This window comes from Brassica napus, chromosome C9 (genome assembly GCF_020379485.1).
Source record: "Brassica napus cultivar Da-Ae chromosome C9, Da-Ae, whole genome shotgun sequence".
Classification (NCBI taxonomy): domain Eukaryota; kingdom Viridiplantae; phylum Streptophyta; class Magnoliopsida; order Brassicales; family Brassicaceae; genus Brassica; species Brassica napus.
The window spans coordinates 23,355,940-23,372,441 of NC_063452.1; the positions used below are offsets into that span (position 1 = coordinate 23,355,940).

At 35.3% G+C, this 16,502-nt stretch overlaps 2 protein-coding genes across 4 annotated transcripts; one reads left to right on the forward strand and one right to left on the reverse strand.

Annotated features, from left to right (window-relative positions):
• Positions 1-5,918: 5,918 nt before the first annotated feature.
• Positions 5,919-9,941, forward strand: LOC106416730. Of its 2 annotated transcripts, XR_001283287.3 has the most exons (6): positions 6,019-8,190; positions 8,278-8,385; positions 8,482-8,563; positions 8,643-8,713; positions 8,795-9,040; positions 9,347-9,941. XR_001283287.3 is itself a non-coding variant. In XM_048768476.1 (3 exons), exons 1-3 carry the CDS (start codon positions 7,950-7,952, stop codon positions 8,487-8,489), a joined length of 357 nt encoding a protein of 118 aa, XP_048624433.1. In that variant the 5' UTR covers positions 5,919-7,949; the 3' UTR covers positions 8,490-8,564. The 2 variants fall into 2 exon arrangements, 1 of the variants encoding a protein (XP_048624433.1); XM_048768476.1 differs by lacking the exons at positions 8,643-8,713; positions 8,795-9,040; positions 9,347-9,941 and having other exon boundaries at positions 5,919-8,190; positions 8,482-8,564.
• Positions 9,942-11,256: 1,315 nt separating this feature from the next.
• Positions 11,257-13,808, reverse strand: LOC106416475 (calcineurin B-like protein 9). 2 transcript variants are annotated; one of them, XM_013857368.3, is made up of 9 exons: positions 13,648-13,808; positions 13,215-13,436; positions 12,719-12,801; positions 12,353-12,412; positions 12,173-12,281; positions 12,022-12,074; positions 11,820-11,900; positions 11,620-11,732; positions 11,257-11,529 (listed from the first exon to the last, which is right to left on the reverse strand). In XM_013857368.3, the coding sequence occupies exons 2-9, from the start codon at positions 13,291-13,293 to the stop codon at positions 11,466-11,468; spliced, it is 642 nt and encodes a 213-aa protein (XP_013712822.1). In that variant the 5' UTR covers positions 13,294-13,436; positions 13,648-13,808; the 3' UTR covers positions 11,257-11,465. The 2 variants fall into 2 exon arrangements, with proteins under 2 accessions (XP_013712822.1, XP_013712823.1); XM_013857369.3 differs by having other exon boundaries at positions 13,215-13,457; positions 13,648-13,796.
• Positions 13,809-16,502: the final 2,694 nt, after the last annotated feature.

Genomic DNA, 16,502 nt, shown 5'->3' on the forward strand with positions numbered 1-16,502 from the left:
CAACTTCATATATTTTTCTCGTTTCTTAGACTTTAAAATTTTGGGTGTGAAAAACAAAATTGGGAGTGTGAGAGTTGAGAAAATGTAATGCATGCTTTTTTAGCAAAAAATGTAATGCATGTATGAATTATAAAGTTCATAGCATACCTGAGTACATTTGTTCATGTTTCTTTTGGCTAACGAAATAAATACAAAACAATATAAAATATCATGTTCAAGTATTAGAATTTATACGCAGCTTATCCTTTATTCTATAACTAGGTGATGACCCGCGCCCTGCGCGGGGTGAATAGACTAAAAAAAATTATAAATTTAATCAATAGATATTGAATAGGTTAAAGCAATAGTGAGATATTATACATGGTTTAGATTTAGGAGTTCAATACGGCAAAACCGAACCGAAATAGAAAAAATGTTTTGAATTTGGTAATACCGAATATACCGAATGGATGTTATTTTTTTTTTTTAAATGCGCTATATGGATATGGTTTGGCATATAAACTAATTATACTGATCAAAGCGAATAAAATGAAAATATGTTGTATAATTATATGTAAATTCTATAATATAATTAGTAACATGTACATAATTTATTTATTGATATGGCCTTCATACTTAAAATTTTTATTTTACTAATTTAATATTTTGTTTTAAGTCAAAAGATATATTTCATCTTTATCAAATTAAAAAAACATAATTTTATTTTTTTTACGCTGACATATATGTACACTAATATTTAGTTAATAATATTATGGATTGCTAATTTTTCTATTCTATAGAAAATATTATTGTTATCAACTTAATATGTTTACTAATTATTTTAAATTGTAAAATAAAATAGTCTATTTAAAAATGAGAGTATCTTCGTGTTTTATTAAAGCCAATATTTAATTATATAAAGTAAAATTTACAAAATTATAAAAGATCATTTTTTTTTGAAACAAAATGTTATTAAAGACAAAATGTTATAAAAGATTATATTTATGGTATTTTGGTATAAAACTAAATAAATCGGAAACTGACTGTATATAAACCGGACCAAACCAAAATATATATGGTCTTTAATATGGTAGCTATTTTTTATAAACTGGAATACTGAAAAACCGAAAAAACCGAAGAAACCGAACCGACATCAAAATTGAACACCCCTATATGGATTAGCAGAAGTAACATTTGATTTTTTTTAAGATTTAAAGAATATATAGCATATGAAAACCATTTCACTGGTCTCTTCACCAGCAGCCGAATACTGCTTCCAAAGTTTTATGACTTTCACCCATCTTCCACAAAGACTTCTTTGGCTCAAGTCAGAGACGAAATTCATGCCACTTATTTTCTTTGCTAGTTTTGAAACGTTTAGGTTGTAATACCGTAGATATTAGGATAGTATGATATATATACCCAACTAATAAAGTTCTGACCCAGGAGATTTGAAAAAAAAATGAATATCCCATTGCCACAAAGGAATGTTGCAAATCCCTAATTGTTCGTACATTTCCATACAATTATAGAAAGTATTATATGCAAGGAGCTAAAATAAAAGAAGTCCATATTAAAAATGATATTTGACTTTAACCTTAACCGGAAATAATTATATAAATTTTCATATTTAATGTCTATCACCATTTATGTTAATTTCGTAATAAAAAAATCTTGTTGCAAAAGTTAAAGGATTGAAAGAAATTTAATATGTCATTCCTTTTTGAATGTATTTTACAATCACTCGAGATTGCGTTTAAATTTTTTATACACGACATTTTGATTTTACAATATAATCGAGTTTCTATTGCTCAATCCCAAAATAAATGTCACGTATCCCATAAAATACGAAAACAATTAATCAAAATTAATGTCACGTACCAATGTTTATAGTAGAACATAATTATGAATCGTGTCCCTAAAAAATGTCATGTATCATTTATGAATTGTAAAGAACATGATATTTGACTTTAAACTTAACTGGAAAGAATTATATAAAATTCCAAATTAATGTCTGTCAGCATTTAAGTTAATTTTGTAATAAAAAAATCTTGCTGCAAAAGTTAAGGGATTGCAAACAATTTATTATGGAATTCGTGTTTGAATGTATTTTACAATCACTCAAGAACATGATTATTAACAATATATTATAAAAATATGGATTTTTGAAAGGAGCCAAAATAAAAGAAGTCCATATTAAAAATGATATTTGACTTTAACCTTAACCGGAAAGAATTATATAAATTTCCATATTTAATGTCTATCACCATTTATGTTAATTTCATAATAAAAAAAATCTTTTTGCAAAAGTTAAAGGATTTAAAGAAATTTAATATGTCATTCCTTTTTGAATGTATTTTACAATCACTCGAGATTGCGTTTAAAATTTTTACATACGATATTTTGATTTTACAATATAATCGAGTTTCTATTGCTCAATCCCAAAATAAATGTCACGTATCCCATCAAATACAAAACAAATTAATCAAAATTAATGGCACATACCAATGTTTATAGTAGAACATAATTATGAATCGTGTCCCTAAAAAATGTCATGTATCATTTATGAATCGTAAAGAACATGATATTTGACTTTAAACTTAACCGGAAAGAATTATATAAATTTCCAAATTGATGTCTGTCAGCATTTATGTTAATTTTGTAATAAAAATGACTTGTTGCAAAAGTTAAGGGATTGCAAACAATTTAATATGGAATTCGTTCTTGAATGTATTTTACAATCACTCAAGAACATGATTATTAACAATATATTATAAAAATATGGATTTTTGTCTTAGCTATCGAAATTTGTTATATAGCCATGATATAATAGCTAAGACAAATACACTAAATGTATGCTAACTTCTATAAAATAATACAACATATATATCGAAGAATCCACTAATATTATACTACGAATTTGTAAAATAATGCAGTATACACATCGAAAAATACACTAATATTATGCCACACCACATTTGGGAAAGACAACCTTCGTAGTTGTCTAAGTGTATTATTAATAACCGTCAGTGTACACCATAATTTTAGTAATGTAATCACAATTCATATATTATTTACAACTATTAATTGGTTTTAAGTAATGCAATAAAGAATCATATTGTATATTGTATGAAAGGATCCAAATAATAAATAATGGCATTACATGTAATTAGTCTAGGCAAGGAAGGATTATTTAATAAAGGTTGTGAGAATGATTCTCATGATGACACATAAGTAATGGCATTTTGGTTAATCACACATAGAGATAAGGTTAATTGTTAATAATGTTCCTCAAATAATAAAAAAGAGATTTTAACAAACCAAGCATTGGGATTTGACTTTAATATATTTGACGGGCCAATTACTCGCATGTACTAAAATGACTTTGATTGATATATATAGTATGAAAGTTGTGTGTTACAAAAAAAAAAGTAAAAACTTGCAAAAAAAAAAACTTCAGAACATAAAAATTGTACTCCAACCGTAACTCCTCCTCTCCACATGTCATGTAAGAATATATGTAAGAATATGGTACATGTCCGTATGAAAATCTATTTTATTAGTTAAATATATATTAATAAATATATTTCACATTTTTTAATTACCATAGATAATATTGGGATGAATATTTCGTTTGGTATGTGTGATACGAAAAAGATCCTAAAGCTCTAAACCGAACAAATTGCTTAAGTGGCCAAACTCTTTGATTAGCGGGTTTAGAGTATCATTTTGAGAGATTTTGATGTGTAATTCAAGCTACTGAAACATTTTCAAATTAAATACAAATATATGTGATAAAAGAGTTTAACTGAGAAATCATTCATGTGAATGACCTTAGCCTCGCTGCTTCGACTTTTCTTGCACTCCATATTTAATGCACAGTTGCACACTAAGACCATGATTAATCCGGAGTTTTTAGAGTGGGGTTCTTAGCGGAAGTTAAGAAACTGTTTCTTAACTTTTAACTAAAAAAACTAAGAACCGGCTCTTAAAGTCCTTATTTAAGAACCCGTTCTTAGTTTTTTTTAGTTAAACTAAAAACTTCATCCTAAGAACCCCGGGTTAATCATGCTCTAATTTTAATATTTCGGTTTCAAAATTAAGGCAGAGAATAGCGCAATTATTATACTCTTAAAAAAGTAATCATCAAAGCCCTCACAACCCCTTTCGTAGATTCTCATGTAGACTCTCTCATCTAAAATTAATGTTATATTATTGACCATAGTAACAGGATACTTACTTCGTAGACTCGAGTCAACTATCATTCTAAAGCTTTTGCTATCAACATCATATAGTTTAATCCATTCCAGAAGAATATTTTCAGCCGAAGGTTCCATTGGCTTGATTGTGCTACGACCCATGATGATCTCGTACAGAACAACTCCAAAGCTATACACATGAACTTTTGTCGGTTTGTTTTCCTCGAGATTTTCTCGAGGTTTTTTTCTTTCTTTTTCAAGGAAAGATTGAATGAAAGGAAACCAAAAGACTCGTGGGGTGTATGTGTATCGATGATCTGACCGGCTGGAAAACTAATGATCTGGCTCATCCTCTCCATCTCCGTCACTTACATCATCTACACTCTCAAAATCTTCTTTACTTCACACCCTTGCCAAGATCTAACCTCCGAGACCATTCTCCAACAAAGGCCAGAGAAAAAGGTTTAGGAAATGTGATATACAATCCTAGAAAAGAACAAAATCAGGGAAGAAATAAAAAGAAACCATAGTATCTCAACACACACCTCTAAATGGTTAAATTTTATATAATTCCAACACACATCTCTAAATGGTAAAGTTTTATATAATATTAACATATGTGCGGTTCAACAAATGGCATGCACAATTTAATAGGAATTACAGAGAAGTGCAGTTGTTAATACCAATTTCCTATATTAGATAACAGGAATTTCAGATGCTGAAACATATGACCTTGGCAACATTGAGGGGCTTGAATATGACGGTGATACATAATCTGCACAGCCGTACAGGTAGAAGTTTGCAATAGATTCTAAAGAGCTCATAACCATCCACTGTATTCTCTTCCCTCACTACATGTTCCACTTGAGAGCAAAAATAAACCACATTCACGAATTCGTCAACAAACAACATGAGTGAAACCCATGTTTTTTTCTTTCTAACATAAACGAAGATGATTTATTCTTCTCCGAACTCAAGCTGTAAAGGTGCGCCCAGTCTCAAGCTTACCCGTGCTATGATAGTATGATCAGAAACCAAACGCTGAGATAAATCTCTCACCAGGCTCGGTTTTGACTCTATCCAGAGTTGGAGTTAGAAGGTTCCGAGCTCGTAGTAGTAATCTCACCGGTAACCGTAGTAGAAGAATGTTAGTGAGGAATGAAAGGATGTTGTTTACGAGATAAGGGCATACCTTTTTATACGTAGAGATTCACCGACTGGAAGAGAGGGCAAATGCATTGAATAAGGAATTAAGATGATCTTTAATGGCAATGTTTCATGGCATCCCGTAACGTTTGAATTTCACTTTCAAAGCGTAAATAATTTTTTTTTTGTTCAAAGCGTAAAGAAATCCATTCCAAAGAACACGAAAAGCTTAACGCTCTAGAGGTCAGCCGTAAAAATTCGTCTCCCATCACTTTGAACAAACTTCATGGTCAGAAAACTGAAGGTGAAGAACACGAAGAACCCTAGACAGCGAGATGGAAATAGTTGAAGACGAAGAGGGTCTTTGACGGTTTGATCAATAACATTACGGCTTCACGCAAAATGGGCTAGCTTTAACAAATTCGAAGCCCAAACACACAACACGTTAAAAGATTTAGGCCCATCACGCAACTGATTAAAAACGGCCAGTTTCACCTATTTGACACGTGTCGCGACGACAGCCTCCGACTTTCTGACGTGGATGCTGAGGTGGCGCGTCCTGGAGTGAGATAACTTTACTTTTTATATATAGATAGATAATATTCTTCAACCAATTGACCGTTTCATGATTTTTCTTGGATTCACACATCTTACTATTATTGGACCATTTTGTTGGTCTCTTCCTCATTGCGCTCATGATTTTTAACGTCTATATTTGGAAATGCTCATCTACACTAATGTTGCAACGCATTCCTTTTATTACTTTTTTTTTTGTAACACATTCTTCATTCATATCTTAAATCATTACATGGATAAGGGCAACATCAAACATATGATGTGCAATCATTTTTAAAAACTCAAGTGCAAAGCAATAAAAAGATAGAGACACAAACTTAGACAAGTTTGATAAAAAGTCGAAATTGATTTCAAAGGTGCCACACGCGAGTAAACTCATGGAGTAGGTACTGCGCTCTTCAAATTTTTCAGATTAAGAAATAGTCACTGTATATCGTGACGTTGAAAGCTCCAAAACCTCGAGTTTCATCGGGATGAGTCTCGTTGTATCTTCCGGTCCCAAACGAACCATTACACAAGATAACAAATGGTTAAGAAAGTGATAATACTCTTTGGCTTTGAAGCCAAGAGAAAGGTACCTCTCATGGAGAGGAGTTTTGGTGGAAAGGTTCACTTCTACAAAGAGAAGGAAGGATGTAAAGGATCTCTCATGGCCCCGGCGTGAGGAGGTTTGATTAACCATTTTTATAAAGGCTACGGGACTGCAGTCTTCAAGCATTGAAGTACTCTGAGCTACCCTTTGAATGTGTCTAACATTTGTACTTGTCGGATCTTCTGGTTAATGTTGAAACTTGCTTGATATCAATGGCTTTGCACCATCAACTGCATCAAAGAGATAAAACAATCCACCTATTCCCAGAACATAAACTTTCTTTGATGGAATTTCCATCTTCAGGTCCATAACAAAAACTGACAGATGAGGGCACATGACCATTGAATATAATGAATTTAGGAGCTGCTATATGTGGATGACGGTGGCGAGAGAAGGGTGTTTTAAACCCGACAAAGAGGGACGAGCCACCTTAACAACGGCGTTGAGATAGATGAGCTTGACAGGGTCTGACGACGACGAGGCTGTAGCTAAGGTCAAGCATAGGCTTCGGTAACCAACATTACCGTGTCGGAACCAAAGATTTTTGCCGAAGCCATAGTTAAGCCTCTGGTCAACTGAATCTGCCCAGCTGAGAAGGTAAGAGCAGTAGCTGGAAAATGCAGGTCTGCACAGTAGTGGCAGTGAAAAGGAATGGACCTGCGGGTCTTCAAATTGGAGTGAAATCATAATGAAGGTTAGTGTGGAACACATAGAGCCTTCAAACATGAGCTTATTCGCTGGGGATGATGGGGCAAAGAGTTCAGAGCCGTCGAAGCTTGTAGATCTCGGCAAGGAAGCAATATCAATAGAGTGGAGACCACAGTGATACATAACAGTGGAGAAAACTCCTCGGGAACCACCGATAACAATTTCAGATCCGGTAAACACAGTTCGGACAGCGAAGGCTACAAAAGTCTCCTCAGCCACCGGCGATATCAAATCCGGAAGAGAAGGTATGAAGAGCTCAGTTGGCTTCCAACACAGCCGTGATTGTTGTAACAACCGAACCTTAGACAAAGTTGAGACAAAATGAAACAAAGAAACAGACAAGAAAACAGAGAGAAAGCAGAGAGTTAAGAGAAGCAGAGAGAAGATGAGGTGACGCCGGCGAGCCTCGAGCCTCTGTTCCACCGGCGTCGGAAAAGGAAAACAGATCTGATGTCTCGATTAGAGTGGCTAGGTTTTTTCCGTGCGTTCCTATTTTCCTAATAAAATAGAAATAAAAATAAGAAAACACGTTCCTTCTATTACTTAAAGTAAGTAATTTTGATGTTCAACTTATAACAATCTCACAGGGTTGGGTTTTATTACAAAATTTCCCAGTCTGAATGATTTTCGATCTTAAGTTTCATTATGTGGAATAGTGATGAAAATATGAAATATCGGTTTAAAAGAAAAAAATGGCAATTAACACAAGGAACGTTTCCTAGGTAGAAGAACCGTGTCTTAGAGGACACATGTTGATTGTGCCGCTCAAAAAAAAACCGGAGAAGTCTTTTGTTTCGCCATCTCTCTTGTCTGTGTCTTCTCCATCTCTCGTCTCTGTGTCTCTCCCGGTGAAGGCTATGCAGCTGACTGGAATCGGGAATACAAATTACTCGGTAAAGCCATTGATCGGAGGTCCGTTTGGATCTCTGTTCCAAGTCGAAACCGGAGAAGATGGTTCTTTCCTCTGTCTCATTCTTCCCATCAAAAAAGGTTTTGTCTTGTTCTCAAAATCACATTAAAGAATCGTTTTTGTGTTTGGTTATAGATTTGATTGAATTCATGTTATGGTAATTCCAGAAAGTAGCAGAGTAAATTTTATAGACGATGTTAGAGAAACGTTCGAGAACTTATTGACAATAATGAATCTCAAAACCTCACTGATGAAGGGATTGAAGCTATGCGGAGGTTTGAACAAGACCTAACTTCTCTGTGTGTTTATTTATAGAAGAATCTGTTAATTGCTAATTTGGGATTATTGAAGCACTGATTGTTAATGTGTAGAGAGGTAATGTGCAAAAGGGGATGAGATTACCGAAGATATGATTGCAAACAGCAAAACATCAGCGTTTAATCTTGTTTTCAGGTAATGTCTTCACAGTTTACTTCTCTCTCTGCTTCTATTTGAATCCATTAGCGCTTAATCTTGTTTTTGGTTTTGATAGGAAAAATATCTCCTTAAGAAGCAGAAGAAGTATGCACCAAAGGTGCTTCTAATACGCCCTTTTGCTGGAAGGTTTGTATATTTTTATGTCCCTTTTTGTTTTCTACTTCTTTAGTTTTTCTTATTCTTTTTTGTTGTTTATGTTTTTGCCAGTATCTATGAAGCCTATTTAAAGAAATATCCAGCCATGATGAAGCATGCTCCCTTTTGTTAACAATGGCTACTGTCACTGCATACTCGGATGTGCTTGTGGTGGATATGGTTGGTGGTCTTGTCACTGGTGCAGTGGCTGAATGCCTAGGAGGTGCTGGTTATGTTTGCAATACATAAAAGGGAGATTCTCCTTCCTCTGTGGATATGGTTAGGATGTTCAACTTTACTGACAAGGTTAAAAGAGAGGTATGTTTCAGCCTCTCTCTCTCTCTCTCTCTCTCTGGTTTCTTGTTTGTTGTATTTTAAGTTTCTGTTTCTTATTTTGGTTATGGCATGGAGTCACTGTACTTCAAAAGTTAATGAATTTTAAGTTTGAATTTTCTGAAAACAAGTTTCATAGCTTCGGCTTTAGTTTTGTGTTGGTTTGTGATTATGAACTAATAGAGGAGATTATGCATTGGTGTGATGTCTGCTGATGTTTTAATATTGTTTTCTCCAGAGCTATGAAACCGAAACCGAGTCCTTATTTTTTTTGTGTTTTGTTTTCTTTAGGGATCAAGATGATTACGAGAACAGAGATGTACGTTATCAAGATGCTTAGTTTTGTCAAGAAGAAGAAGGTTAGTCTCTTACATTACTTATAGAGGTTAGTGATAACAAGCCCTGAAAAAAAACAAGGATGACATTGGTGTTGAATCAGAACATGAACAAAGATGATCCCTTTTGTTAAACTCCTGCTTCGTTTACAATTGAGAGAGTCCTATGTGTATTAATTGTGTGGTTTCTCAATGAGTTCTGAGACGTAACTCATCATTTGTTTCTTCTCATAGGCTTTGTTTCTCACTTTGATCATTAAGCATAGTTTCGAGGGCATTTAGTACATCTCCATTTACTATGACCTTGTTCGTTTGCGGGTCGCTAGCGTCAGCGACCAGTCCTAGCGACTATCTTTGTGTGAAACTAGAGTCATGCTCTGTCTCAATTTTCTGAAGTTTCATTTCCTTATGTTATCTTTACATATGTTTTGTAATCTCCATTTACTATCTTTGTTTTAAGAACCCTTAATTAAGAGATTAGCATTGGAGCACAAAAATGTTGGTTTTTTTTAAGTAAGTTTCGAGGGCATTTAGTACATCTCCATTTACTATCTTTGTGTGAAACTAGAGTCATGCTCTGTCTCAATTTTCTGAAGTTTCATTTCCTTATGTTATCTTTATATATGTTTTGTAATCTCCATTTACTATCTTTGTTTTAAGAACCATTAATTAATAGATTAGCATTGGAGCACAAAAATGTTGGTTTTTCTTAAGTAAGTTCTTAACTAACATTTATTATTAAAAAAATAATTAGGAGACTCTAATGGAGTTGTAAGGTTAATCATGCTCTAAATCTTCGATAAAATTTGATGTGATATTTAATAAGAGCCGGTGGGCGGAGCCAGCAGCTGCTTTGACTGGGGTCAAATTTCTAATAAAACATATTTACATGGGTCAATAAATTTATTTTGTAGTATATTTTTAGATATCTTTTACAAAACACATAGCCAATTTCTTTTTTGATAACACTTCAAATGGGTCACATGACCCCCCTCCCAATAAGCTACCTCCACCACTGATAAGAGCTAAAACATAACAATTTGTATGATATATGATTAAACTCTCTGGTAACATCTGACAAATGAGAAAAAAAAAAGATTATAAAACGTAGGAACATACAGGTTCAAGTTTCACAGACTCGTTAAAAGATTTTTTTCATTTTTCTCATAACCTTACTTTTTGGCTTGCTTGTAATGTGTATGTACCTGAGGACATACATGCATGTCTGCTTCTCCGCCTTTCGTGATTATAATGCTGCTTGTTCCCCTTTTCAAATCCAAAGCCACGATCTTTGATTCTTGTGTTTCTATCTAAAAACTTCCTTCACGGCTTGTGTAATTTGAACCCGAAAACTCTTGGAACATAGCTTTGTGTTGCCTTTGGTGGCTTTATATAGCTTTGTGTTAATGTCCCAATGTTCATCGTGTTAACGAAACCCCGATAAGATAAACAACAAACAGCTCCAAGATCTATAGAACTCAAAAAGATGATTGCTTTATCCATAAGAATCAAACATCAGACATTAGTAAATGTCTTGGCATTTAGGGTAATATATCTTAACCGTGCTTGATCTAGGTAAATCCGATTGACCAACAGGAAGACAAGGTTGGCCACAGCAATGAACTCTAGGACATCTTCCAAAGACATAGTTTTTATACTTGTCTAACTGCAAATAAACAGATGCATCTTTTACAGAATGTTCAATATTAAAAACAATAGTATTATAAAGTTATTAATTAAATTTTAAAAAATTGGGTATTTTTATTAAGAAAACACTTAAAGACTATACATGGAGATTTTGTCTCCCAACCAGAATGTTTGTCTTGTGTTTGAACTGTCATAAGATTTCCTACCAAAGATCAGATATACTTTCAAATCTTTAATAAGAAATGAGATTTGGTATTGATCTTTTCGTAGAACTGCAACATAATATATCAAGATGCTGTAAGTGACACTGAAATTGAATACCAGAAACGAAAAAGTACAAGAGAATGGTACTACATAAACACTGTAACAATCGGTCTTGTTCTTGGTCCAGCCTACAACTTGGTCTCTCTATAGACCAACTTGTTTGGTCACGTCGCAATCTCATCCACCTCCGAGTTAAAGACAAAACTTGGAAACGTGGTCGTTATGTCCCTGCAATTGAAATTACAGACCTCAAGCTTACAAAACGGCACCAAAATTTAAACAAGTTGATACGTTTATGATAGTAAGGTAAACACAAACCTCAGATATGGAAGAGTCATTATTTTAAGCAGAGATGGGTTCTTGATTACGAAGTCGCTCCATTCTGTCTTACCAATCTTCCCATCCCGATCCACATCTGCATCCTCAAATGTCTGTTTTACGAAAAGCAAAGGACATGAGTTTTATAAAGTTAGAGTCTTTGCTTTCGCAGAAGTAGAAGTTGTAAATAAACAAGAAACCTGATCGAGTATGGCTTCTATGGTATCATCAGCTAGTTTCATTTCAGATTCGCAGAGAAGGGCAATCAACATTTGCTTCACCTGCCAACATCATACACACGATTATGAAATCGTTCACTAAATGATTCAGAGTCAAGAACATTCATTCATGAGATCAGTTGTGGGAACACTTTTGAAACTGAAAACAATAATAAATGTATACCTCTTGGCGCTCAATGTAGCCCGTGCAGTCCATGTCGTAAAGCCTAAACGTGACTGAGATATAATACAAAGCAATGTGAATAAAAAATCGCTGGAAGGATTAACAGAAGATATACTGAGTGATCTAATAAAGTCATTTATGGTCAACTTACAGTCTGTTTTCTCTTCTAGAGAAGCACTCGGGTGGAAAACATTGAGTGATCTCACAAAGTCTCCAAAATCAATGACTCCTTTTCGTTTAACATCAAACAAATCAAATATCTGCAAAAGAGGGCATATTATCATTTAGTACAGAACCAATCTTTAAGTCAAATGTTCTTGAAGACTTTTACCCTATTGGCAAACAAATTTTCCTTCTTTCTGTTCTTGAACAAAGCAAGTTGAAACTCTTCCTGCAATACAAGTTGGTCGAGAAATTAAGTAACAATATCCAAGAGTGGGCCAAGAAAACTTCAGTTTTCAAAACCAAACCAATAAAAAAAAACAGAACTACAATTGAAGTCAACTGTCAATAAAAAGACTTGTGAGCAATAAGGAGCCCACAGATCAGTATGGGACACAATTGTCACCTAATAATAAATTGGTGAAAGTTGACGTATATTATGAAAATATGGATCTAATAGTGAATTGAATCTAATAACATCAAGCATTCAAAGATCCGTGCAAAAGAATCAAAGGGTATCGATTATCAGTAGTACCTTGTTAATCAAGCCATCATCAACAACGGAGCTGCTTATGCTCTTGAATAACTCGTACAATGCCTCAACTTCACTCACACTAACTGGAAAAAAAAAAAAACCCCATCACAGGGAGATTAGTCATTAAGATCAAGTCAATTCAGTAAAAACAATTGTATATATAGCAATAAAGAATGGTGAAGAGACACTTCTTCAGATTAGTATGATCAAGATTCAATTCGATAGTACAGGAAAAGTATTATACTATACAGCACCAAGCTATGAAGTGATGATCCAAGAAACTAGTGGAAATAAAATGAACGAAGTTGCAGATCAAACAGAGTATGAATAAAAGATGGTTTTGAGATTGTTTGGATCACAATGAATGGCCAAAACAGATAACAAGAATTCATAAACCAGCAACGCAATGATAAAAGAGCGATCTTTAAGCTCATGCTTTTGGACACTATCCAGCAAAGTAGAAGAAGATGAAACGTGTGGCGCAAGTTAAACTTACAAGCTGTCTCTGAGGCTAGCTTGACAGGGTTCTCATGTCCCGAATATTCTCTCGCAGCCGTGGAATGTAAACAGCCCATTTACAGGTTAAGTAGTGAAACGATGAAACCCTAGAAGAAGAAGCTTACTACGATTGATAGATTCGCTAATTCGACGATCTCTGGGAATGTAAAGCTTGATTGCTGATAATACTAGTCCCCATCATCATACGCACCTTTAGAATCTACACGTGTTCAACAGAGCCCTAGAATCAAAGTACGAACAAAAGAACTCGATGATTGAAAAAGCATAAACCCTAGATGCGGGGATCGAAATACAAAGATTCTCAATCAGATTTGAAATCAATCGAAAAGCTAAACAGGGTAATGCAGGCGCCGCTCCAGAATCTCCGAACCAAAGAAATTGAACGGTGAAAATCGAATTCAGTACTTTACCTTCCGAGGGAAGGGCTCGCCGGCGAGGTGAGCAAAGGGCTTTTCGAGAAGACGAAGAAGATCTGTGAGACGAATGATGATCCGACGGCTGAGATTAACTGTGCCTTTATTACTGGGCTTTTTGTTGTTGTTCTCCGTTTCGGAGATATTATGATGAGAGTTTATAAGATGACTGACCCATCGTTCGTACGTGTGAACATTTGAAAGCGTGCGGAACACCAAACTTGATTTTCTTTTTCAACCAAACCAAACATTTTTGTTACTTTTACGGTGTCGAAAAGTGAGTGAACCACCATAATTGACATTTTACCTTGCAAGTTTTACAAGTTTTCTTCAGTTTTTTGTAATGATGTTGACATTTTTCAGGTGGATAGCACTTGTATTGGTACATTTTCTAAGAGTATATATATATATATACACACATATATATCTACTAATAAGGGAATTTTTTTTGATTATATGTGAAATTTATTGATCATGATAAGATAAGCTGTACAAAAAAAATTATAAAAGCCTACGAAATTTACAAGGCATTAAAAAATGATTTTTTCCTAAGTATAGTTTGAGACTTCGAACCAACGCTGCATCAGCTCACCTAGCTTGTGATCAGACCTGTACCGGAGTGATGTTATTCGGTTTCGTACTGCCTTGTCAATGATTCTAACAGCTTGAGCTACTGTGCGATACCCAGTTTGATGTCTCCTCTGATTTCGCTCCTTCCATAAATGGTAAATGCAGGTTTGGAACGCCATCTTAAGCAGTATATGGTCCAAAATCTAGACGTTATTTCTGCACACAAACCTCAGTGAGGTCATCCAGTTCGGGTTTGTTCTGTTACCAGTCAGCTTTCTTGCTACCGTGTCCCATACCGTAAAGAAATATGGACACGCGAAGAAGATATGATCTCGGGTTTCATCTCTCTCTCCACATAAAACACAGCCATGCTGAATGTTCCAAGTTCTCATTATGTTACCTGTTGACAGTCTGTTTCTCGCAGCCAACCAGACTATAAAAGAGAATCTCGGCACTTCCTGTGTAAACCAAACACTTTTACTCCAAAATACGGTGGTTCTCTTTTATGTGATTTGATCCCAAGTTCTTGATGAAGAGAAACACGGATTGTAAGTGTCCTCAGAGTGCTTCCATAGAACATTATCTTCCCCTAGATTGTCATCAGGAACCAGCTCATTCTGAATACGAGCATGTAATTCATGAAAGTGTCAGCTTCTATGGCCCCTAATCTGCCAGCCAGATTGTGTAGCTGCATCACACACCCGAGCATTGATGAAGAGAAACACGGATTGTAAGTGTCCTCAGAGTGCTTCCATAGAACATTATCTTCCCCTAGATTGTCATCAGGAACCAGCTCATTCTGAATACGAGCATGTAATTCATGAAAGTGTCAGCTTCTATGGCCCCTAATCTGCCAGCCAGATTGTGTAGCTGCATCACACACCCGAGCATTGCGAGCCACACCACGATAACAAGTACCCACACTTCCCGTGATGTCAATAAGCTTTCCCATATGCACCCAATCATCAAACCAAAAGAACGCAGTCCTACCATTGTTAACCTCATACCGCATGAACTGGTAAGCTAGCGGTCTCAGCTTTAAAAGTTTCCTCCAAATCCAGGATCCCTTTCCATCCTCCTTTACATCCCAAAAAGAATTCTGTCTCAGCAGATATTGTTGCATCCAAGAGACCCACAGAGAATTAGTATGTGAGAAGATGCGCCATATTAAACACAATACAAACACTTTAGAAGAGTCCTGCAGCTTCCTTATTCCCAGCTCTCCTTCATCTTTGGGACAGCAGATATCTTTCCAAGCCACCTTAGCCGTGTGGGTCTGATTAGGCGATCCTGACCATAAAAACGCACTACACATGCTTTCGATCTGATCTAGACAGGCAGCAGACAGAATGAAAGCTTGGCTCCAGAAGTTGAAAATACTTGAGATAACAGATTTAATCAACTGAAGTCTATCTGCATAAGATAAGCATTTATTCATCCATGATAGCATTCTTCCTCTCAGCTTGTCAATTAAAGGTTCGTAGTCCTATCTCGATAAAGCTTTTGTAGTAAGCGGCATACCGAGATAGCGAACAGATAAACTTCCCACCTTGATCCCTATGTCTTCGGCTGCCGCAAGCAGTGGAACTACATCCTGTCCCGAAGCAAAGATTGAAGATTTTGCTGCGTTCATGCGGAGCCCGAAGATGTCAGCAAACTGATACATAACCAATAATAATGATATAGACATATAGTCTAGAAATCAGTAAATTATAGTTGTAGATTCAAGATCATTGGACCGAAAGGATACACAAAAATTAATAAATTATTTATATAGCTAATAATAATAGATTCAAATTGATTCTCTCGTTTTCATTATCTATATTGATGACCATAGTATTCAAGAATCTCGTAATAAATACTGCAAGGGGGCTTGCCGTGTATATCTATCTATCTATATATATATAATCATGTTTTTTTCTCTCACGTTCGTCCACGTCACCCTCCACGTATGAAAGTCGAGCGTCCTCCAGCCACCACGCGTCCACTCCTACTAAACGCTTCGTTTCATTAACTATATTCGTTAGTGGGCTTCGTTTGTGTGTTCTTTATCTGGGCTTCGGGCTGCTGAGTTTGTTTCTTATCCGGCCCGATATAACATAAGTCGTCTCTAACCCTAATGTTCTTCGGACAAGAAAACCAAAGTCGCATCCCCCATCCTTTGACGGCGAGTCGATGTCGTTTCAGCTTTCACTCACCATACGAAACGCTCCGAGTTAAGAGTTCGTGTTTAATCCACTCAATTCGCCCTCCCCCTTCCCCACTATGTGTATTCAAAGCAT

Excerpts from the sequence above, each read along its gene's own strand:
- LOC106416730 (XM_048768476.1), top strand. The coding sequence starts at position 7,950 with ATGTTGATTGTGCCGCTCAAAAAAAAACCGGAGAAGTCTTTTGTTTCG. Across the intron at positions 8,191-8,277 it reads CATTCTTCCCATCAAAAAAG|AAAGTAGCAGAGTAAATTTT; the intron begins GTTTTGTCTTGT and ends TGGTAATTCCAG.
- LOC106416475 (XM_013857368.3), bottom strand. The coding sequence starts at position 13,293 with ATGGGCTGTTTACATTCCACGGCTGCGAGAGAATATTCGGGACATGAG. Across the intron at positions 12,802-13,214 it reads GCTAGCCTCAGAGACAGCTT|TTAGTGTGAGTGAAGTTGAG; the intron begins GTAAGTTTAACT and ends TTTTTTTTCCAG. Across the intron at positions 12,413-12,718 it reads ATGATGGCTTGATTAACAAG|GAAGAGTTTCAACTTGCTTT; the intron begins GTACTACTGATA and ends CTTGTATTGCAG.